Source organism: Camelina sativa, chromosome 2, assembly GCF_000633955.1.
Source record: "Camelina sativa cultivar DH55 chromosome 2, Cs, whole genome shotgun sequence".
In the NCBI taxonomy this organism is placed as follows: Eukaryota; Viridiplantae; Streptophyta; class Magnoliopsida; order Brassicales; family Brassicaceae; genus Camelina; species Camelina sativa.
The window spans coordinates 3,504,944-3,528,226 of record NC_025686.1 but is presented as its reverse complement, the minus strand read 5'-3'; the positions used below and the strand labels follow the sequence as shown (position 1 = coordinate 3,528,226).

Genomic DNA, 23,283 nt, shown 5'->3' with positions numbered 1-23,283 from the left:
TAACCCGTGCTTTAGCAAGAAATCATATTTCTTGAAATTTTTTCATATTATAGTGACATATTATTGACTCGTGCTATAACAAATCAAATTAGAGTGTTTATAATTTTTAACTTTTTGATTTATCATATATTTATGATATTCATAAAAATATCAGATTAAACTATTTTTAAAGATTCCAAATTAAATTATTTAAAAAGTTTATTATAGTATATAAAACTATACAATTCAACAAAAGAAATATATGAAATGAATTTAAATATTCAAATTTTGATCCGTTACTCAATCTAAATTTTATGATAAATTTAGGTAAGATTTTATTTTTAGTATAATCAGAAATCATTTGTAATCTATGGATGATTGATTCATTTCTGTTAATTTCTGAGATTTTTTGTTTATATATGGTTAGTTAAATATTTTTTGGGATTTTATTTTCTTCTTTAAAATATCTTTTTTAAGGGGATCATAATCCTAAATCTATGTAACCTATCAAATAATTAATCCATATAACATATCAAAAAATTAATCTTAGTTATAACCTATATTAATATTATATAGTCTACAATTTGAAGTCGTGTACTTCCGTTTTATTATGGAGGGGATAATTTGTTTACAAAATTGATCCTGCACTAAAAAATCAATTATATAATAATTAGAATTAATCTGGATTTCTAATTAGGATATATAAATAGATATAAACCGCTAAGTGCCAACTATGAAATCATCAAATCACCAATCACACAATTGTATAGATAAGGTTAATGGAAAGAACGAACTTGAGCAAATAGAATATATAAATAGGTATATCTTTCCTCCGGGATATAAATAGTTATGTATATTTGTCCTTGACCCCATGCACGACCGTTACGTTTGCGGGAGAACCGTTGCATGTTATTAGCGAACTGACTCAAAATTCTTTCCACTATTATTTTATTATAGTCAACCAAAATTCTCATTCCTTGTCACTTTCTTTGGTCCATACCATTTAAATATTGTATACATCAATTTGTAGCGAGTAACCCAAAACATAATCTAAGTTGTGGATACCTCTGTGATGAAGAAGTAACTAAATATATACTATAATTCATTAAACATTTAAACCAAAGAAAAAAACAAGTGAACTAAATAACAGTGACGTGCGACGGTGCGAGCATATTGCATGTATGTGAATCCTCTTCCGATGACACGTAACACGTTCAAAACTAGAACAAAAAGTCTCCGTTTCGGTTTATAGAATATTCAAAACAAAACAAAAAACTAGTAATAATGTCCGCTGGCGTAATACTAATTATTAACAATAGAATAACATTTCAATCACGTATTTAGATGTGATTAGTCCTTAATTTTTTTTTTCAGTCCTTTTGTCCATTCCGAATTTCTCATGTATATTCCCAAACCATCCTGTTTATGTCAAGATTACAGGAGAGATTATTGTAAATTTTGTCTCTTTAATTAGACTACAGTTTATATATGTCTCTACTTCTCAAATTTAACACTTTTCTATTAATTGAAAATTGAGTATATTTGACTTACCGAAGAATTTAGTGTCTAAACGAAAAGACAAAAAAAGAATCTGCAACTCTTTAGAGGCGTTGCCGCTTGGCTAGAGGATACCATTTTTATTAATTACCAATCTTACATCATCACGTTTTTTCCCAACATCGTCGCATTTTTATATTCTTTGTAACGCATTTACGCATGTACATTGTACTTTAATTTTCCTTGTCAGTTTAGTTATCGGGAAAAAGGGAGCTAGTAAGGAATGACTTTAATATAAACTATAAAGTGCTAGCTTGCTACAAGTATACTGGCGGATCTACGTGAGAGAGGGGTGGGGCACGTGCCCCATACTGTTTTTTAAGAATTACCCAGTACATATGACTAAGAAGTACATGTAGTTCAGTTGGTATATGAAAACCTTATATGGCTTCATGGCCGTGTATGTGCTTATTAATTATTATTATTTAGCATGTTTCTTTTTACTATTTTGACTATTTGATGCACTTTTCTTAAATAAATTTATACACATTCAGTTCCATTTTCTTTCTTCTATTTCTTGTTTAACTTTAACAAATTTAATTCATACTTTAATTGTTTAGTATACATATAACTTAAAATCTTAGTAAAACTACTAAATTAATAACATGAAACAATATTATCTCTTTTGTAGTTCATTTATTTTTTTAAATTTTAAATTTGTGATATGGTTTGATAAGGGAATTTAAATGTAATATATATATAGATATATTATTGTGAATTTTAAATGTAATATATTTTCATAGTTAATTGTGAATTTTAACTTTGTAAATGTGTATATTTTAAATTAAATATTGATATATATATATAATATAATGTAAGTAATTAAGTACAATTATAAACCAATAAAAGCAACACTTGCAAAAAATTTGGTTCATTTTTTATTTAAAATTTTTAAATATACTAAAAATGCAAAATATTTGATATATTTCTTTAACATTTTTATAATATAAATTTAATATTATTGATTATATATGTTTTTGCCCCACACAAAATAATTTTCTGCATCCGCCACTGTCAGTATACATACTGCTAGTAGAGATATTTTGTACGTACGTGGTATCTTGTATATAACTTAGTAGTAACTTTGATTAATTGAAGTTTCTCTAATCTTTTGTATTAAGGTCGATTGAAGTTTCTTTAAACTTTTGTGTGCTATTGGTTTCATTTTTATCTCGAGGAAAAATGATACGATGTATATATCGAGATTATATATTTTCCATTTTTTTTTAAAACGTGATTAATAATTAGTACAGTAGTCTACGCATATGCTTGCTCTAATCTTCTATACTATTAATTGGGGAGTACAAAACAAGATTTTGAAGAAAAAAAAAAACATATCATATATCCATGTTGCCAAACATTTCCAATAGCTTATATAATTAAAAATAAAAACAATAAACAATATATAGTAAACAAAAACTGTTATTCAAAAATCTAATATTTATGGAAATAATATTTATGGAAATAATAATTAAAAATTAATTATAAAATTAAAAATTACCCGATATTTTTGGAAATGGTTTAAAGTTGTTACCATAAAAGCAAATTATTAAATTTGAAATTGTATATATAACGTAAATGGTTCTAGATTTTGATATATTTATAGAAATCTAATTTAATATTTGAATATTATCTTTTATTTTAGATTTTTAAATTTTCGTAACCAAAAAAACTATGTTAATTAATTCATCTTAATACATATGGATAAAACAGAAAAAAATGAAAACCTTAGTATATATTTAAAGTTTTGTTCCATAATAATCACAGAATTAAAATCGAAAATTATATATATATATATATATATATGTAAACCTATTTGATTTGGTTTTATATTTTGAGATATTTACGGAAATAACAAATCAATTTAATACAATTAGAGAAAAACAAATAATTATTTAGTTTAGATTTTGCAATATTTCCTAAACAAAATTTAAGTAATTAGTCATGATTATTATAGATAGAAAGAATTAAAAATCGAAATTTTATATATGTAAAAAAAATAATTTGATTATATATTAAAAAGATATAGAAAAGTGTATGTAGAGTCTCACATTGGCTAAATATATTTATACTATTAAAAAAGAAATAGTTTTCACCACATAGTCATAAAGTTCTCTATTATTAAATGTAATGTCATTCAAGTTAGAACAAAAAAAAAACAGAAAATGGTAGTTTGGTCAAAATAAAAACTGAAAAACCTGCGGATCCTGAAATGACCCGGTTCGTTTGTAGTCGGCTTAAATAAAAAAATGTGGATCCTATGCTATCCGGTTTAAAAGGATTCGGATCCTACCCAGCGGGGTAAAATAATAATACTAACTACAAGCATATTTAATCCCTAAAATTACTCAAACTATTTATGCATTTAAATGAAACCATCCAATTACAAACAACTAATTTAAAATTCAAATTTATAAAAAGTAAATTTGTTACTATCAAAATCGGGCAATTAAATTTAAACTTATATATGTAAACATATTTAATTTAGTTATATATTTTGAGATATTTACGGAAACAATATATATATATTTAAATTATGATTTTCTTTTCTTTTCCTAAAATCTATATACCAAACTTAATTGAAAGAATTTTAAAATAAACAATGATGAATATCTTTTTGTGTTAATATAATAAAAATGTTTATGTTAGGAAACCCTAACTAATCTAATCACTATATAAGACGTATCAAACTCTTCCATTTCATTCATTCACAAAAATATTTTCGAGCATCAAAGTTTTGAGTTTTTGAAATTTCTAACTTTTATTTTTCATATTGGTTTTAAGTATTTCAGATTTGGAACTCTTCAGAAATATGTGCAATATAAAAGTCAAGATTGTAAAACTTTTAAAGTAATGGTGCAGGTTAAAGGATCAAATATTTCTAATCGATTTTCTCTTATTATTCTTTTTGATTTTTTTTTTGTTTTTTATATGTTAGTACATATTTACATTAACTATAATAGTGTATTATTTTTATGCTCCATGATTATATTGTTACATGTTGTCTATTAGGTGAATTGAAAGGAAGGACTTTGAAACATGTCATACTTGAGAATGGAGTAAACCTATCAAGGAAAAGTGTAAAAAGCAATAAACGGAGAAACTATAATCTATTGATTTTTTTTTTTTTTCATTTTCAAGAGTCTGAGACACTGTAATTAGTTGAGTTGTATAGGTTTATATTATGGACCTCTATTACTATAGTATTTACATGTTCTTAGGCAGAAAAGGTTTAGAACAAATTTCAAGCGTTAATATATATTTTCTAACAAATTGCTTGCAAACTAGAGAATGATTTCAATCTTGGTTCATGAAAGTTCTCGGTATACTTTGAAAGCAAGAGATCTTAGAAGGGTGCAAAATTCTAATTTTAAAATTAGAATGATCAAAACTATTTATCTTTTGTGAATTTTGTTTAAATTAGGGGTTTACTTGAAAAAAACATGAGGGACTAAAATTGAAATTGGTAAGAGCCATTTGGAATTATTTTAGTTTCGGATTGACATTTCATTTTTTTTCTTTACTTTACTTAAAATTTGTAATGAATTTTGAGACATCAAAAATGAAATTTGACTTATATATTCTGCCTTCTCATTATTATTCATTTTTCTGTTTTTATGTTATAAAGTTCTCAACTGTTTCTTAAAAACAATATTAAAATTAATTTAAGATTTTTTGTCTACAAATAATATTTACAAAAACATAGAATTCTCATAAGAAAAAAAATCTACCCTTTTTTTTTGTGTGCATAATGTTGATGGTGGTTACTGTGTTTGTAAATTAGTTTCTTTTAATAAACTGATAAAATAATTACATCCACTCCGAAATATTTGTGATCAGGAATTCCCAAAACTGAAAATAACCACAAAGCAACCAAAAGAAACTTTTTGATCCTTACTATTTATAATTAAAAGCAACATAAACTCTCACCTATATATATATATATATATAATGATATACCTTTAGAACGTATTATAAATAAATATTATATCAAACCATAATATTTTATTTTGAGCTAATTTATCTATTTATTTTCCTCGAAAATATTATTTTATTTTTGAATTATATCGACGCTTACAATCTTATATGTAACATGTTTTTTAAAAAAGCATTAAAGTGTGTTTTACAATATTAAAATTTTAAAAACTAAGAAATGTAATGCAATATAGATGAACTACACATAAAATAATAAGAATAAAAAAGTCAACTAATTTTGTAATATTGTTTTATTATATGATATAGAAATATACTATGAACTATATTTATGTTTGTCCCAAGTGGTATTTTGGTAATTTTTGTATTCGTTCCATCCCGTTTCCAATTGAGAATATTTTTTTTGTCTAATATCGGGAATGTCATATATCGAGAATCTTCACTATTGGAAATGCATTCTCTATACAACTAGAATTCAGGTACAAGACGAAACATGAATTACATCCACTCCGAAATATTTGTATCAAACATGTTTTTATTATTTTTATATTTTTCATTACATACACTCTTATGTCTTCGTTTTTTTTTAAACAAAAGTTATAATATAAATGCTATATCAAGTCATTAATTTTGGATACTCGGTGTACTAATCGGTTATCAAATTTGTAACCCGCACCGACCCGAAGTTAATAATACCCAAACTAAACCGAACCTATATATTGAAAAATACCTAATATATTCTATTTTTCTAGACCTGTTTAACCAAACGTGATCGGGTAATATCCCAACCTGAACGGGTTACCCGAAGGTCCAACCCTACTAAAAATAAGTTTGCAAAAACAATCTGTATATATATAATATATTGCAAATCTGATTACAAATTTAGTTTTGAAATTAATCCCGCATGTACGTACGTGCGGGTCCGAACCTAGTTAATGAGTAAATGACAAGAAAATTACTAACTTACAAGGTTTGCTCTAAACTTGTCGATATGAAAAAAATAATATTTCTAAATCGTTTTAGTGATAACTCGTAGGCCAAAAGAAGAAAAATGATCATGTTTAAATTTTTCTCTAATTGCTTCGGTGATGGAAATTTGTCAAGAGTGAAGCTTAAAATGTCGATATGGAAGCCGGTCAAATGCAAAGGTGGTGTAATTGATTAGACTGAGAGTAATTTCATGGTTTTGGTTTACCCTAACTAACCAACTTGTAATTAACTTCTTTGCATATAAATGGAGCTCAGTGCTCAAACTCGCTAATCGGATTGACATATATAAGATGTAACCATCTGCATCGCCAACAACGCGCTCATCCTTGCTTAAAATAATGTATTTTAATTATTTATTATTGTTATTATATATTTAAATAATTTTTTTTTTCTAAATTTCCTTTTTAATAAAACGGAAGTACATAACTTTAAATTGGTAGACCATATAATATTTATATAGGTTATAACTAAGATTAATTATTTGATAGGTTATATGGATTAATTAGTTGAAAGGTTATATAGATTTAGGATTATGATCCTTTTAAAAAAGATATTCCAAATAATAAAATAAAATCTCAAAGAATATTTAACCAACCATATATAAACAAAAAAATCTCAGAAATTAATAGAAATTAATCACTCGGAAGATTACAAGTGATTTCCGTTTATACTAAAAAAACTAAAATCTTACATAACTTTATCAGAAAATTTTGACTGAGTAACGGATCAAAATTTGAATATTTAAATTCATTTCATATATTTCTTTTGTTGAATTGTATAGTTTTATATACTATAATAAACTTTTTAAATAATTTAATTTGAAATATTTAAAAATAGTTTAATTTGATATTTTTAAGAATATCATAAATATATGATAGATCAAAAAGTTAAAAATTATAAACACTCTAATTTGATTTATTTTAGCACGGATCAATAATATGTCACTATAATATGAAAAATTTCAAGAAATATGATTTCTTGCTAGAGCACGGGTTAAAACTTCAAAAATATGATTTCTCGGATTAAATTTAAATTTGGAATAATGTTGTTTGGTATACTTTCTCGGTCAAGATGATTTTGACAAACATATGTTACATATTTGGTCCTAAAATTAATATACGCTATACTATAGATTAAGTCATAGAATTAACAATCAAAATACAATATATAATTTTAAACACTAAACAAATCAAGTAAAATTAACCAAAAAAAATTAATCTTTTTTTATCACACAAGTTAATCCGCGTTATACCGCAGTATAAAATCTAGATACACTAGAATATATCTTACAGAATAAATATTATTTTCATAAGTCATATTCAATATATAATTTCATGCCATAGTATTCCATCCAAAAAAAACCTTTTAAAACAAATAAAATAATCACATATACGATGTATTAAATAAAAATTACCAAATAAATAAAATGAAGAAATTTCAATCCGTGCTACTTATTATAAACTGTCACATGTTTAGAAAATCGATTCTTATGGTTCTACAAAGAAAAATGTTTCTCAATTTTTATCTTCCTTTATTACAGTATTATTTTTAATTTTTATTTAATAGAACCTCTAACAAAAACTACCATTCGTTCGACATGCTCTAACATTCTTCTTCTTTTTTCGTTCTTTTTTTTTTATAAAGGGTATTCTACTCAAACTGCATAAATATTAAATAGTCAGTAGTAATAAATGAGTAGTATAACCGAAGATGCAGAGTTTTATGATAAGTCAGTGGGTTTTAAATTCATATAGCGTATATAACCCAAGGATATGGGACATAGTTCAGCAACTTTTTTGACAGCTTAATGCCTAAATTGGCCCATTAGCACTACAAAATTAGTTACTGGATGGATCAATAATTTTGAAATGGTTTTAAAGCCCAAATCAGAGAGTAGTAATATTCTATTTTTAGGATCTAGGAATAAAAAAGAGCTATGGAAGATCTCAGAATAAGAAGAGTTATGGTACTAATCCTAAAAAGAAGTTAGAAAATATTGATAATCTACTTCTAGATGATCCTTGTTAATGTTTAAATTTAATCTTCGACTAATTTAAGCATAACTATATCACCGTTAAACCAATCCATATACAGTAAATCTCTCTTAAAGCTTCTAGAAATTAGTCCCTCACACCAGAAATTCAGAATTAGTTACTGTCTATATTACCAAGAAGAGACAAAAAAAAACAAACAAACAAACATGTGTTACTTCTCATTTTGCCACATGCATTATAATGTTTAGGTTGGTGAATCACCTAATCTTATAACTTGGTAAGCTTATATTTTAACTCTACCAATAAAATTAAGATATGAAAAGTAGCAACAATATATATTTAAATAAAAACTTTTACATAAAAAGGAGAAGATATATATCTTTTTTTTTTGTATATCTTTATACATATGTATGTATATTCATATTACTTTTTTTTTAACAAAGAGAGATTATATTATACATGATTTATTGGTAATTCATTTTTAAAATATAGACTCATTTAATTATAATTTTATTTTTGTTTAGTATTATTTTATTTTATTTCCACCATGTAAAAAATAATAAAATAACAATAATTTTTATTTTTACTTATAAAAAGGAGAAGATATATATCTATATACATAATTCATATTACTTTTTTTAACAAAGACAGATTATATTATACATGATTTATTGGCAATTCATTATAAAAATATAGTCTCATTTAATTATAATTTTATTTTATATAATATTATATAATTTTATTTCCACCATGTAAAAAAATAATAAAAAAATAACAATAATTTTTATTTTTTGATTGGTTCTGCCAAAATTGACTTTACCGCGATTTCTAGGGACCCTGCAGGAGGCCAAGTGAGGAGCGAAGATTTTAAAAATAACTTCATCCACTTAAAATCTGACACGTCATCAAATTGAACCAGACTATATTCGCACTTTCCGAAAACAAAACAAATGCGTCTAGGTTCAATGAATCTGGTTTCACCTGGTTTTCTCCAAATTTGTTATTTAACCCCAACGCTTTCTCCTCAAAGCATCTTGAAACGAAACTACGAAAGGATACAAAGAAAAGGAAATAAAAATCGAATTTATCTTCTGTAAAACATGGCAATGGCTGTTCATCTTTCTTCTTCTTCAAGGATCATAAACTCTGGTTTCTCTCGTTCCGGCGTTTCATCTGAGCCTAAAGGTATGATATTAAGTTTCAATTTCTATAAAACTTCAAATTTTTCCGAAAATTGTTTGATGGGTCAATGTGGATTTTGATTATTACGTATCAAATTTGACTAATTTGGATATGAATTGCTAAAAAGTTTCGTTTTTTATTTTATTTTTGTTTCTTGCAGTGCCTCAAATAGGTTCTTTGAGGTTATCGGATCGTGTTTATGGAACTCAGGTGTCTTTTAATCTATCTGGGAAGCGATCATCATCTGTGAAACCTTTAAACGCAGAGTCAAAGACAAAGGACTCTATGATTCCTCTTGCAGCAACGACAATGGTAGCAGAGATTACTGCAGAGGAAGAAGCTGTTGAAGTAGTAGAGGTTGAGGATTTTGAAAAGCTTGCAAAGAAGCTTGAGAATGCTTCACCTCTTGAGATTATGGATAAAGCTCTTGAGAAGTTCGGGAACGATATCGCTATTGCATTTAGGTATAGAGATGAATCAATCATGAGTTATGTAAACAGTTTGTTTAAATTTTTTGAAAAAGATGGCTGAGTTTGTTGTTTGTGTGTTTGCAGTGGTGCTGAAGATGTTGCTCTGATTGAGTATGCTCATTTAACTGGGAGACCATTTAGAGTATTTAGTTTGGATACAGGGAGATTGAATCCTGAGACGTATCGGTTTTTTGATGAGGTGGAGAAACACTATGGGATTAGAATTGAGTATATGTTTCCTGATTCTGTTGAGGTTCAAGGTTTGGTTAGGAGCAAGGGATTGTTCTCTTTCTATGAAGATGGTCATCAGGAGTGTTGCCGTGTGAGGAAAGTGAGACCATTGAGGCGTGCTCTCAAGGGTTTAAAGGCTTGGATTACTGGTCAGAGGAAAGATCAGTCACCTGGAACTAGGTCTGAGATACCAGTTGTTCAAGTTGATCCGGTTTTTGAAGGTTTGGATGGTGGAGCTGGTAGTTTGGTGAAGTGGAATCCTGTTGCGAATGTTGAAGGGAACGATGTTTGGAACTTCTTGAGGACTATGGATGTTCCGGTTAACACATTGCACGCTGCAGGGTATATTTCTATTGGATGTGAGCCTTGTACGAAAGCGGTTTTACCAGGACAGCACGAGAGAGAAGGGAGATGGTGGTGGGAAGATGCTAAAGCTAAAGAATGTGGACTTCACAAAGGGAATGTCAAGGAAAACGCGGCAGCTGATGCTAAAGTAAACGGGGAATCGAAATCTGCTGTTGCAGATATCTTTAAGAGTGAGAGTCTTGTGACTTTGAGCAGGCAAGGCGTTGAGAATTTGATGAAGTTGGAGAACCGTAAAGAGCCTTGGATCGTTGTGCTTTATGCTCCGTGGTGCCCCTTTTGTCAAGCCATGGAAGCATCGTATGATGAACTGGCGGATAAGTTGGCTGGAAGTGGGATCAAGGTTGCGAAATTCAGAGCGGATGGTGACCAGAAGGAGTTTGCTAAGCAGGAATTGCAGCTCGGTAGCTTCCCGACGATACTTGTCTTCCCCAAAAACTCTTCAAGACCGATCAAGTATCCGTCTGAGAAGAGAGATGTCGATTCTTTGACGTCGTTCTTGAATCTGGTCCGATGAATAAACCACATAACCAGTCGACAATACCGTCAATAATAAGTAATAACTTCATCTCGTTCCAGACTGCTAGAACAGATGAAGTTTTGGTGTTTGGAGAATCAAATCACAAGCTTTTGGATCACGGAGTCATTGATCAGTTCTGCTACAAAGCTTGAGTTATTGCAGTATTGTAAGATTATAAAGCTACAAGAGTGTTTGATTTTTCCATGTAAATGTGTGTTTATTAGTAAAACCAAGCTCCTGGTTCTTCTTTGCAATCAAAGATATTTTACAACTGAGAACTTAGGATTCAAAAGCGAAGTAAATAAATCAAACATACTTCAACTTAAAGCTGAGATTTTCAGGAATCAGAACAATGCTAAGCGGAATCAAGCTCTTGTTTCATCGCATACATATCAAATACATAGATTTTACCTCAAAGTAGAGATGTTTTTTAGGAATCAAAACCAGAGTAAACACCACTCTCTCTCAACTGCCTCTTCTCTTCTTCAACGTAATTCTTCCCTCTACTGGCTTGTCCTAAATCTCTCTTCTTCTTCTCCTTCTGTGAGAAAGATAGATTCTTCCTATCACTACGCAACTGCGCATTCTCAATCGTCTCGCCACCTGTAACAGCAGCAGCTCTGGTAGCTTCTCGTTCTTGATAACTCTCTTTCACTTCCTCTACTCTTTGTTTATCCTTTCCCGTATTCCATGACCAATCCTGTTTCTCAACAGGAGCACGTATATCTGGAAGACCAACAGCTTTGTAACCATGCTGTTGCAGTGATTCATAGTCGAAAGCTTTCTTATCCTTCTTTGCAAACCTCGCTGCAACCGAAAAAAAAAAAACAAAGTTCCATGAAAAGAGAGATCTCAAAAATGTTAATACACCAAGAACAATAAAACTTTTCTATACCTATTGGCTTCTTGCTCTTTCTCTTCTTCTTCTTCCCAGTCTCTGAGTTATCCGGGTTTGAGTCAGAAGACGAAGATGATTCCTCGGATGAGTCAGCTTCATCATCATCATCATTATCCCATTGCATCATACATTTCTTCATTATAAGAACTCTGACATAGAATTGAATCTCCAACTTAGTCCAATTTACAAACCAAAAAAAAAGCTCATAAATTTCATTTAAGTAACGAAAACTGAGAATTTAGCTTGTAAAATCAGCATATAAGAAGAATCTATGGGTTTTCAGTTTGTAAAGTTCATAAATTTCAGAAAGCAAAGAGCTTTGTTAAAATTCCTAGTATCAACGAAAAGGGAGGATTCATAAATCAGGCAAAAGACTGAGAATTTAGCTTTGTAAATCAGCACATAATAACATACTCAGGGTTCTCAGTTTTCTAATTTTCTTCTACGATTTACTAAAGTCATTTCCCAGAAATACAGATCAAGTTCGTTTAGCAATTCGAAAACAGGGGATAAGGTCAAAAAGATTTAATTACAAATCAAGCACGAATCTTTCTAATCTAATTGAGAAACCCACTAAACAAAAACCCTAAAATTGAATTAGGGCGATCATACCTTGCCTTGTGTAGTCGACGACGGCAGAAGCTCAAATCGCGGCGGGGACTGCAACAGTCGCAAAGGAATAATACGATGGGAAAATGACATATTTATTTAATTGTTTTATCTCCCTTATCTCTGGTTTTCTCTCGGTTTGGTTAATTTTACGACTTCTTTTCCCGGTTTAGTCAAATTTAACACAAGATTCGATGATTTGGTTATCTTAAAATTATTTACTAATAGAGGTTTTGTTTTCATGTCATATTACTACTATAGGCTATAGCCATGACCATGAGCAGAGGAAACAAAATCAAAGTAAAAACAGAGATGTGAGTCAATGTCAAGTCCAACTAAAAAAAAGAATCTGGTTTCAAATCATTCAATAGCAGAACAGAGAGAGAGAGAACTCTTAAGATAAAAACCCAGAAAGTAAAACACATTATTAAGGTCGAGGAACCAGAGCAAAAGCTAAAGGAGGGTAAACGAATGTACAAATCATCATCAAGATGATCGATCAATCAACAAGCAGATCCAAACGTGTTCTCTCCACTGTATGTCATGTAGAGAAACCCATCTTCGTCTTTGTGCTCTTCATAGATTGCAGACATCAATGCAGCTATTAAAGAGAAAAGAGAAACCAAATTAAAACATGTATCTTGGAAGTCACAATGTTTATAAACGAAGGGCTCAGAATACTTTACCAGTTGGGGGTAATGTGTCCTTGACAAAGACAAAGATTGCTTTTTCAGCTCCAAGCTTGATTCTTTTCCTCACAACGTATACAAACTGGCCAACGGTTAGATCAGCTGGTACAAGATACCTAAAGGGAAGAAGAAACAAGATCAGATAAAACATGAGCTCAGATGTAAACATTAAGCAAGGAACAAACTTTGAGTAACGAGAATCTACAATAACCGATCAAAGCAATTAAAGTAACAGTTTTTCAAGTTTAGAACCTAAGCAAGACTCTAACCCTTGCTTGCTTAAAAAATGTCAAACGAATTAGCTACTGAACAAAAGACAACGATTACATTATGATCCAGCAAGAGAGATAAAGAGAGATGATGTATCATATACTCACTTCTTCTTGTCAATGTCAGGAACATCACTCTGTCCAGCTTTCTCCACAATCACCTGCATTAGATTTCCGATTAGAAAATATACAACTAAAAAACTATAAAACTTTGCTCAGTAATGGATAAAGTTTAGAAAACATACCGGAACTCTGTCTGCGTATTTCGCTCTGATACGAGTAGATTCAGCCATTCTCATCTCTGAGATCAAAACAAACCCATAAAGATTCAATCACAATCACAGCTAATAGATCCATCATACAAACACATCAACAATGAAATATAATTCAAGTACCAAATCTTCCAAGATTCAACAATCAATTAGGTCTATCAAAAGCAAACAGAGAAACAAATATAACAAAATCGAATCACAGCAGTTAAATCAAAGCAAACTAACTCTTAATCAGGAATCGAGTTCCATCAACAAGATTAGAATCACAAAACTATCACAATTCTTAAAACCCTTAAAGTAATATGGATCAATCAGTAAAGAGAAGAAACTAACCCAGAGGATTAGAAAGCTTGAACGAGTTCTTAGCCATGACTGATTCGATTAGTATCTGCGATGATTAAGAAAAAAGATCAAAACTTTATCTGTTAGACCAAAATTGGGGATAAATCCCAGAACGCAAAAACTCGAAATTGACAAAGGGGAGAGAGGCGAAATCAAAAACATACCTAAAAGAAGAAAAATATCGATGAATGATGATCGGAGAGAAAGATTAGGGTTCGCGAATGATCAGGAAAACAAAATTGGGTTTTTGATTGTGAGGAATAAGGAAGAGGATCAAAAAAAAGAAATAAGGAAAGAGTATATATACATAAAGGAATCAGAGGATGGATTTAGGGTTTATTGAGTGTTACCTGCACGGCACCCAAACTTAATACAATTTGTGTTTGTTTTATTTTTTTTTTTATTTTTTTTTTTTAATTGACTTTTAAAGGAAATTATCTTATGTCAGCGACTGCGGATGCGGAACAGTATTGGGCCTTTGGGTTTAGGTCCATTTTTTTAATCTACAACGATTAGAATTGTAATTTGGTGTGGTAAAAAAGTAAAAAAAAAATATTGGCTGGGCATGGGTAACCTGTTCGGGTTCGGGTATTACCCATTCGGGTTCGGGTAAACGGGTTTAGGAAAATAGAACTCATTGGGTATTTTTAGATATATGGTTCAGTTTGGTTTGGGTACTATCGGGTTCGGGTCGGTTTGGGTTACAAATTTTAGAACCCGATTAGCACCCAAACTACCGGGTACCCAAAAAAAATCTTTAAAATTAATTAAATTTAAATAAATTTAGCTAAATTTTGAATTATGTGACAAATTATTTTCGTATTTTGATTATTTTTGATATTTAGATATAAAACTAAATAAAATATTCAAAATTATAATCATATTTTTGGGTAATTGCATTATATTAATACTAAATATTATAAATATGTTTACATATTCGGGTTTGATGGATACCCAAACGGGTACCGGGTATTACCCGATCCTAACCGAACCCACGGGTATTGAAAAATAGAATCCAATAGGGTTTTAAGGCAAACCCGAATCCAACCCGAACCCGGTTTTTCGGGTCGGATTCCGGATTGGATATTCGGGTATGGTTTTTATGCCCAGCCCTAGGCTTATCACTGGCATCTCTACTTATTGGAAAATTTTAAGGGGTATGCTTTTTTTTTCTTTCATTTATTTAAATTCAAATCAAATAATAAAACTACATGGACATATATATCACATATGCTCAATCGTTGAAAGCTTTTTGATAACTAAACCAAATAAATCATGTGTAAATTCAGTAAAAACTACTATTGTTATCTAGCTCGATTTTTTCGTAAACAACAGTTTATGTAAATTATTTTAGTCACTCAAAAATTAGAATAAATTTTATAAGATTTGGTTATGTCATGAAGAAATTTGACTGTTAAAAATTATTTAGAAGAAGAAAAAAAATTTGTTGAGTTGATTATCTTATATTATCTTTGAGTATACCACCAGAAAATATCAAATGACTTAGCTATATCTATTGCCGTGCTTAGGGTAGAGGAGGCTTAGGGCGAGATTTTAAAAATGTGGCTTTAAAAAAAAATTATCACAATACTGAATTAAAAAATATATTTATAATGAAAACCAAAATAGAAAAATATAGAAATATATTTTGCTACCCAAGATTAGAAAATCTCTATCACATTAAAAGTACATATTTAAGAATATAATATTCACCAAAAATGCTATTAAAAACAAATTATATTATACTAACAAAACATATGAGCTTAATCTTTTTATAAATGTGGACTTTTTTTTTTTTTTTTGTGTGGATGTGGGCATTTGTCCTTTTCGCCTAAGAGTAAGCACGACAAAGGCTATTTCATCCGTGGAATATATGATATTAGTTATAAACTTTGATATTTCAAATTTTAGTTTTTGATTGTGTTGAAAAAATAATGTTATAACCAATTTTTTTTTTTGTGTTAGTTTAGTCGTTTGATATAGATAACAATCGTAATTATTTTTATAAATATTATATTATTCTTGTCTTAGGTTACCTAAACCTAAAAAAAATATTATCATATATGATATTTTTTTTTTTTTTTTGTTAAATATCATATATGATATTTGTAAGAGGTTCATTACTACATACATTTGTTTCAACATATAAGACTATTATGTTGAAATCAATATACCAAATCATAGTAAACGTATTAACTATATCTTAAGATATCATAATTCACTAAAAACAACCAACAATTTTGATACAAACAGTCATAGGAACAACATTTAAAATAATAATAATAATAATAATAAATTATATTATGAGTATTTGCTTCAAAACAATAGACGAAGTGCAGCCCATGTACGAGGCGACGTAAAATTTGCATTCCAAACCATTTTTTTTTTTTTTCTGGTTAATGATGATATAAATACAATTATTACATTTGACATACTTTTCAGATGCCTACGGATATGCATTTAACATCAACTTATTTTCGTTTCATTTTATTGATGAAAATATCAGCTATTAAAATTGTTTCTCTCCAAAATCATTTTACAAACAGGTAATGGTGAAGCTCTTCAGTTTAATTTGTTTCTCAAGAAAAGAATTTGACGTATGGATTTTCAAGATATATATGTTTATAGAGATGTGCTTATTAATTAGGTCGTTGTAATTCTAATATCGGACTTTCTAAAGCTAATAAATGCATAGGATTATAGTAAAACCTCTATAAATTAATAAAGTTGGGACCATGAAAATTTATTAATTTAAAGAGATTTTAATTTATTAATAAATTAATAATTATTAATTCATAGAGATACTTTTCTAATTTTGGTAATTTTTTCAAAAGAAAAGTTTAAATCTAAGATTAAATTAATATAGCTAATCCTTTTTTAGAATGAAAATAATTATTATCATATTTTAAAGAGAATACTCAAAGTTTTTTATATAGTAAAAATATTAGAAATAAACTCTAACAAAAATTAGTGTGTATATATAAACATATATTTTGATAATTTTATATAATTATTAATTTATACTATTGATGGGACCTTATCTTTATAAAGGATTTTTTTCTTATTATAATATTATCTTATTATTTTATCGATTTGTGTCCAAAATTAAATTATTATTTTAAAGAGTATTAATTTATAGAAGTTCTACCGTATGAGTATACCAATGTTTTGTATTACAAAAACCTACTTTAGTTCATATTATAATTTACAAAATTGTTATATTTAAAAAAAAAAAAAAAAAATTGATGTATTAGAACACTTGGTTTTGCAGCACCACCAAATTAGCCCTCTCTTTTCTTTTTTTGCCTGAACTCTATTTTCTCCGATTAACAACTCTTGGAAGCTAATATATAAACTATATTAATTCACACTAATATACTGTACAAAATCATAAAATTCTATTATTAATTATTAATTATCAAATACTTAGTCGTTCCAACATCACCAATTATCCCTCTTTTCCCATTTATTCGAGGTTATGTCTTCTCCAATTAACGGGCCAAAAAGTATGAAATTTAATTTTCTGCTTAGCTCGACAATATATGGTATCAAATCAAACACATATTCCATGCATTCAGAGTCTTAGATACTAATAAGATGCAAATAAAGAGTCTATTGCGATTTGCAGAACAAGAAGGTATAAGAATGAATTAGCTCAAGAAAGAATGCAAGGCACGTGTGAAGAAGTTGGATAATGGATACGGTTAGACTTGTAACAAAATCAAGTGGAAGAGAAGAGTCTATATAAATCAATCCTACCCATTCCAGATGACAACGGGTTTGTCAATGTGAGTGTAAATCATGAAAATATAAAAGAAATCTGTCCAACTATATGAGCTGATGATACATTATACCAACTATATGAGCTGATGATATGAGTAACTCTCCAATGTATTTTATCATTAACGACTTTATATATATGCTTCGTAACTTATAAACCATATAAATATCTTTCCATGAGACCAAACAACTCACGGTTCCACATATGAAGTTGCTCTAGTAGATTCCACAAAGAAGGTAAATACTGGTAGCTAATGGCATATTTAAGTCTAAATGTAAACAAAACAAAAAAAAACTATTCTAACTCGCATTATTCTCGTAATTAACATATTTCTTATGTTGGCTCGTAATTAACATATTTCTTATGTTGGACAATACCAATTTCCGTTACTCTTGTTGTTAAGTACATGTAGTTGGGGAAAGGCATAGATATGTGGCATATCTCGTTACACCTTCGATGAAGGATTATGATGTAGATTGATCGATTGATGATATGGTTGAAAATTGGACATAGTTAATGACTTTTTGCTAGTAGACTTGTCAAAAGCATGAATTACTACGTGCTCATTCTACGATTGATATTATCAGATGTTCACCAAAGTTTATATATATAACATCGATAGCAAAGGACAAAAACTTTCACCAAACATGGTGAAGAACTCAAAGAGGTTCTAGTTAAAGCTTCAAATAGAAACCAAAAAAAAACCAACAGAAGAAAAATAAAACGGGACCCATGCATGGGGCTGACAAGTCATCATCATCATCACTATGATACTTATCTACTCTAAATAACACATTGAAATATTAATAATAACGATAATAAAGAAAAAAAATTAAACAAAAGACTCTTGGTATAGTGATCCCCACATGATGATGACGACAATGACATTGATAATGATGATGATGTGGATACCATAAAGTTGAGTTTTTCATGTTGATGATAATGTTAAACAAGAGTTATGGGATTCATGCTCCTCCATGCACATGGATGATGATGATGATGATGATGATGATGAGATATTATATCCTACTTACTCCAAGAAACCAGTTTTTGACAAGACAGCGTTTCTCACTTTGCTTAGATCTCTTCCTTTAAGTGTTCTTCCAACTCCTTCACACATAGAGAAAGAAGAGATCTGTGTTCTTGCTAGCTTTCTTGCAACCCATTCATGTGGAGGAACCATGCAACCATCATCATCTTCATCACCATCTTCGTCGTCACCATGAAAACACAAATGACTACTCCTCCTGCTGCTCTTTGAGTCACCACCATAAACCTTGGACCAATCAGGGACATTCATAGGTGCCGATGACTGTTTCACCCCTGAGACGTCCTTGCTTCTATGAATCTTCCACGGTGAAGATGAAGAAGAAGATGAGGAAGAGAAATGACTTTTGGGTATTTTCATTTCAAGACCTGAAGTTTCTCCTTCTCTCAGAACTGACCACACATCTTCTTCTTGAAACTCTTCATCCCCTTCTACTCCCATTGAAGGAACCCTTCTACTACTATGTACCCTTCTTCTTCCCCCTGAATCCATTGAGTAAGAAAGATCAAAGCACCAGATGATAATAAGTAGAGTTAATAAACAAATCCTTTTACTACTAATTTTTGATTTTTTAAGTGTTTGTTGTTGTTGTTGTTGGTTTTGAGTTAAGTGAGAAAATATATAAAAATGTGAAAGAAGAGATAATCACAAAATAAACATTAAACCATCTCTCTTTGTTGGCAAAATGAAAGAGAGAGAAAAGTCTCATATATAGAAGAAAGCTTCAAAGATTGATTACAAGAGCCGCTTAACGAGATAGAGGGTTTCGGAAAACTCCAAAACGTGTAATAATTTTTGTACTCTTCTTTATTTTCTCTGCAATAATTTGTGCTATAATGACCTGAAAGAATGCTTCCTAAAAAGTTAAATAAAATCAACAGTTGCATTACTACAACTTTTAAAGAGTAAGTAGCCTTTACTCCTTTAGTACTATTTTCTTACTGAGACCTGCCAAATCATTGACAGAGTCTGATTCATACAATACGACAAAAACATTGTACTATATATGAAAAGACTAGCTTTTATGTCAAATTATATATACTTTTAAATTTTCTTTTTCCGGTAAAATTTAATAGAATTCACGATGAATATCCCAAATAAGAGGACGAAATTAAATTTAACTCAAAAGCGTCTTTAATGACGTTACCTGATTAGAGTTTTACTTACCATCTCTTATCCAAAACGTGAAAAAGAGAGAGAGAGAGAGAGAGAGAGAGAGAGAGAGAGAGATCACTTCTTACATTGCATTCAATTTACGTACCATTCAATAATTAGGTGCATCGTTTATTTTGCATCGTTTTATTTACTGTGTGAAACAGAAAACTATTACAAGAGCGTGATACACAAAAGATACTAATGATAATTTAGGTTCATACGTATTACATAAGATTGTGATACACTGATACGTATAAGATACGAATGGATTATTTAATAATTGACATAAGAATGTGATACTGCAGCACCATTGCAACAAGAATCTAAGTTTATGTATTGTCCCAACTTCTAAGGAAAAAAAAATGAAATATATACATAGATAGATACATTAAACTATCACAAAAATTTCAAGACAATGTCTCTATCCATTTTTTGTCAAATAAGACAAAGTCATGTAAGCAAAAACAAGAGCACGTACGAATGTTAGATGTGGGTTTAGTGCAAGGCAAGTTCTCAGCGCATCCAATGTGCTCCTCTCCTTGTCTAACTCACCTAGCATTCGCAGATGATCTGTTGGTTTTCTCAGATGGCTCCCAGGACTCAATGCAGGGTATATCTCAGATATTGCAGTATTTTCGTTCTCTCTCTGGGCTTGAAATGAACCCAGCCAAGTCTGAATTGTTTCTTGGAGGGTATGATGATGAGGAATCTGCTGCAATCTCGGAGTCAATCGGGGTTAAGCTAGGTGTTTTCCCATCTCGATACCTTGGCTTACCCCTAAGCCCTACCAAGTTGACTCTAGCTACTCTTCAGCCGTTTCTCCAGAAGATTACCAGTAAGTTGCACTCGTGGACAGCTAAGTACTTGTCCTATGCTGGGAAAGTGCGACTTATTGCCTCTGTTATCTATGGAAAAGTGAATTTTTGGAGTCAAGTGTTTGTCCTCCCAAAGGGATTCTTTAAGAAGGTTGATTCTCTTTGTGTTGCTTTCCTGTGGAAGAATGCAACTTCATCTGCGAAAGGGGCTCGAGTGTCTTGGAAAGATTTGTGTAAACCTAAAGAGGAGGGTGGTCTAGGATTACGGCCTCTTGAGGAGTTTGCAACAGTATACAGGTTGAAGCAGGTGTGGCATCTATTTGACCGTTCTGGTTCACTATGGGTCAAGTGGCTCGACCACAACATCTTTGGCCGGCGAAACTATTGGTTGATGGAACCGTCTCCTCGTCTGTCTTGGAACTTGAGGAAGTTGATTGAGCTACGACCTACCTTTAAGAACCTGATAAGGTATCAAGTCAGGAATGGGAAGAGAGCCTCCTTCTGGTATGACTCTTGGACGAGTCTTGGCCCTCTTATAGACTTGTTTGGTTCGTTGGGTCCTAGGGAACTTCGTATAAGCAAGGAAGCCACCGTGTGGGAAGCTACGCAAGAAGGACAGTGGTTCCTTCCCAATGCTCGGTCTCCTCAAGCAGAGCAGTTACACATCTGTTTGTCCTCTCTCCCTCCTCCAGATCCATCTCGCAGAGCAGACTGGTATCAATGGAGGCAACCCTCCGGATCTTTTACTGGGAAATTCTCCTCTAAAGGTACATGGCTTCAAACTCGGGACGTTTCGCCACGAGTACCATGGCACAAAGCGGTTTGGTTCAAAGAAGCTGTTCCACGGTTTTCGTTTATCCATTGGTTGGCTGCCCTTGGACGACTTAACACGAGGGATAAGTTGAGGAACTGGGGACTCAATGTTCCGGATGCTTGTGTCCTCTGCAACTCTGGTCTGGACACACATGATCACTTGTTCTTCCACTGTGATTTTTCCAAAGCTATTTGGATGGGGCTTGCAGGTAGGATCTCACCGAATCCTCCTTCATCCTTATTGTCAGCTGCTTCTTGGGTTTTGGGGACCGCATCAACTCCGCCCCACTTTGCCAGCAAGATTCTCAAACTTCTATTGCAAGCATCCATCTATTTCATCTGGAAGGAAAGGAACCGAAGAATTTTCTCGTCTGAAGCTTGTACCCTACATGCTACAAAGTCTGCTGTCGATCGTACCATGCGCAACCGTCTCATATCTCTCTCGCCGGAGGATCCTGCCGCCTCGACCTCTCTCCTTGGTTACTATTTTGGTTGTATCTTTAGCCCACTTTAAGTGTGGCTAAGCTCTTATTTTGTCTGTATAATGTTCCATTGCTCTCTCTATTTCAGAGCTAGGTTTGTTTTTTGGGTTTCATTGTAAAATGTAAACTCTTTTTTATTGGTATAAAATTTTAACATTACACCCAAAAAAAAAAGCAAGTACGAAAAACATATTAACAACAAAATATTTCTGAACAAATAAGGTGACGACAAATTAGAGCTTAGAGATATCAAACAGGTCACCAATGTTTTCGAAAAACGATGTTTATGTGGTTCTAGTCTTCTAGATGATTGGAAAATTAAAAAAAGTGGTAATAGTAATATATGTATGAGTTATGTAATTGGTTTTCTTCCTTAAGTTTTACAAAGTTTTTTTTGATTAAGAGGTTTGAGTATTTGACTAAGCTTTTGAGATGAAAGATATAAATATATAAACAAAAAATGGTCTCACGTCAATTATAACAAAGGTCGAAACAAATTGTTTGATGTGATCATTACGAAATAATTATAAGAACTATAATCTATATTACTCGCGACGTGTAAGCACAAAACGCACTTGAGAGAACTTGAGGTCGAGAGAAAAGTCGCGCGCGTGATACTCACTCGCGGCGATTTTTTCTCTCCCAACAACTTCTTCTTCTGATCACAACCACGTGCACCGACGGCAGGTCCTCCGTCGATTCCGGTGACGATGAGGACCCTTCGACCCATGGCGCTTCATCCGCGACCCCGCATCATCTCGGCGACACCATAGAAACAAGATCAAGGGGGCAGTGGAAGGGAGAAGCATCTGCGCGATCTCACCGGTAAAGAGCTCTATCGGCGGAATAGCGACGCAGAGTGGAAGAAGGTGGTTCACGGCGAGGAACGGC

The 23,283-nt window shown here is 31.0% G+C and overlaps 4 protein-coding genes across 4 annotated transcripts; 1 reads left to right on the top strand and 3 right to left on the bottom strand.

Moving 5' to 3' along the window:
• LOC104716805 (5'-adenylylsulfate reductase 1, chloroplastic-like) lies at positions 9,472–11,469 on the top strand. Its single transcript, XM_010434253.1, has 3 exons — positions 9,472–9,638; positions 9,796–10,099; positions 10,190–11,469. The coding sequence occupies exons 1-3, from the start codon at positions 9,554–9,556 to the stop codon at positions 11,214–11,216; spliced, it is 1,416 nt and encodes a 471-aa protein (XP_010432555.1). The 5' UTR covers positions 9,472–9,553; the 3' UTR covers positions 11,217–11,469.
• Positions 11,499–12,832, bottom strand: LOC104716796 (UPF0690 protein C1orf52 homolog). Its single transcript, XM_010434241.2, has 3 exons — positions 12,730–12,832; positions 12,115–12,266; positions 11,499–12,026 (listed from the first exon to the last, which is right to left on the bottom strand). The coding sequence occupies exons 2-3, from the start codon at positions 12,254–12,256 to the stop codon at positions 11,650–11,652; spliced, it is 519 nt and encodes a 172-aa protein (XP_010432543.1). The 5' UTR covers positions 12,257–12,266; positions 12,730–12,832; the 3' UTR covers positions 11,499–11,649.
• Positions 13,042–14,674, bottom strand: LOC104737309 (autophagy-related protein 8b). Its single transcript, XM_010434231.2, has 6 exons — positions 14,463–14,674; positions 14,290–14,344; positions 13,930–13,985; positions 13,793–13,845; positions 13,413–13,531; positions 13,042–13,327 (listed from the first exon to the last, which is right to left on the bottom strand). The coding sequence occupies exons 2-6, from the start codon at positions 14,324–14,326 to the stop codon at positions 13,230–13,232; spliced, it is 363 nt and encodes a 120-aa protein (XP_010432533.1). The 5' UTR covers positions 14,327–14,344; positions 14,463–14,674; the 3' UTR covers positions 13,042–13,229.
• Positions 18,670–19,783, bottom strand: LOC104716776. Its single transcript, XM_010434221.1, has one exon. It carries the CDS (start codon positions 19,617–19,619, stop codon positions 19,110–19,112), a length of 510 nt encoding a protein of 169 aa, XP_010432523.1. The 5' UTR covers positions 19,620–19,783; the 3' UTR covers positions 18,670–19,109.

Excerpts from the sequence above, each read along its gene's own strand:
- LOC104716805 (XM_010434253.1), top strand. The coding sequence starts at position 9,554 with ATGGCAATGGCTGTTCATCTTTCTTCTTCTTCAAGGATCATAAACTCT. Across the intron at positions 9,639-9,795 it reads CGTTTCATCTGAGCCTAAAG|TGCCTCAAATAGGTTCTTTG; the intron begins GTATGATATTAA and ends TGTTTCTTGCAG. Across the intron at positions 10,100-10,189 it reads GATATCGCTATTGCATTTAG|TGGTGCTGAAGATGTTGCTC; the intron begins GTATAGAGATGA and ends GTGTGTTTGCAG.
- LOC104716796 (XM_010434241.2), bottom strand. The coding sequence starts at position 12,256 with ATGAAGAAATGTATGATGCAATGGGATAATGATGATGATGATGAAGCT. Across the intron at positions 12,027-12,114 it reads AAAGAGCAAGAAGCCAATAG|CGAGGTTTGCAAAGAAGGAT; the intron begins GTATAGAAAAGT and ends TTTCGGTTGCAG.
- LOC104737309 (XM_010434231.2), bottom strand. The coding sequence starts at position 14,326 with ATGGCTAAGAACTCGTTCAAGCTTTCTAATCCTCTGG. Across the intron at positions 13,532-13,792 it reads CCTGACATTGACAAGAAGAA|GTATCTTGTACCAGCTGATC; the intron begins GTGAGTATATGA and ends TCTTCCCTTTAG. Across the intron at positions 13,328-13,412 it reads GGACACATTACCCCCAACTG|CTGCATTGATGTCTGCAATC; the intron begins GTAAAGTATTCT and ends TCTCTTTAATAG.
- LOC104716776 (XM_010434221.1), bottom strand. The coding sequence starts at position 19,619 with ATGGATTCAGGGGGAAGAAGAAGGGTACATAGTAGTAGAAGGGTTCCT.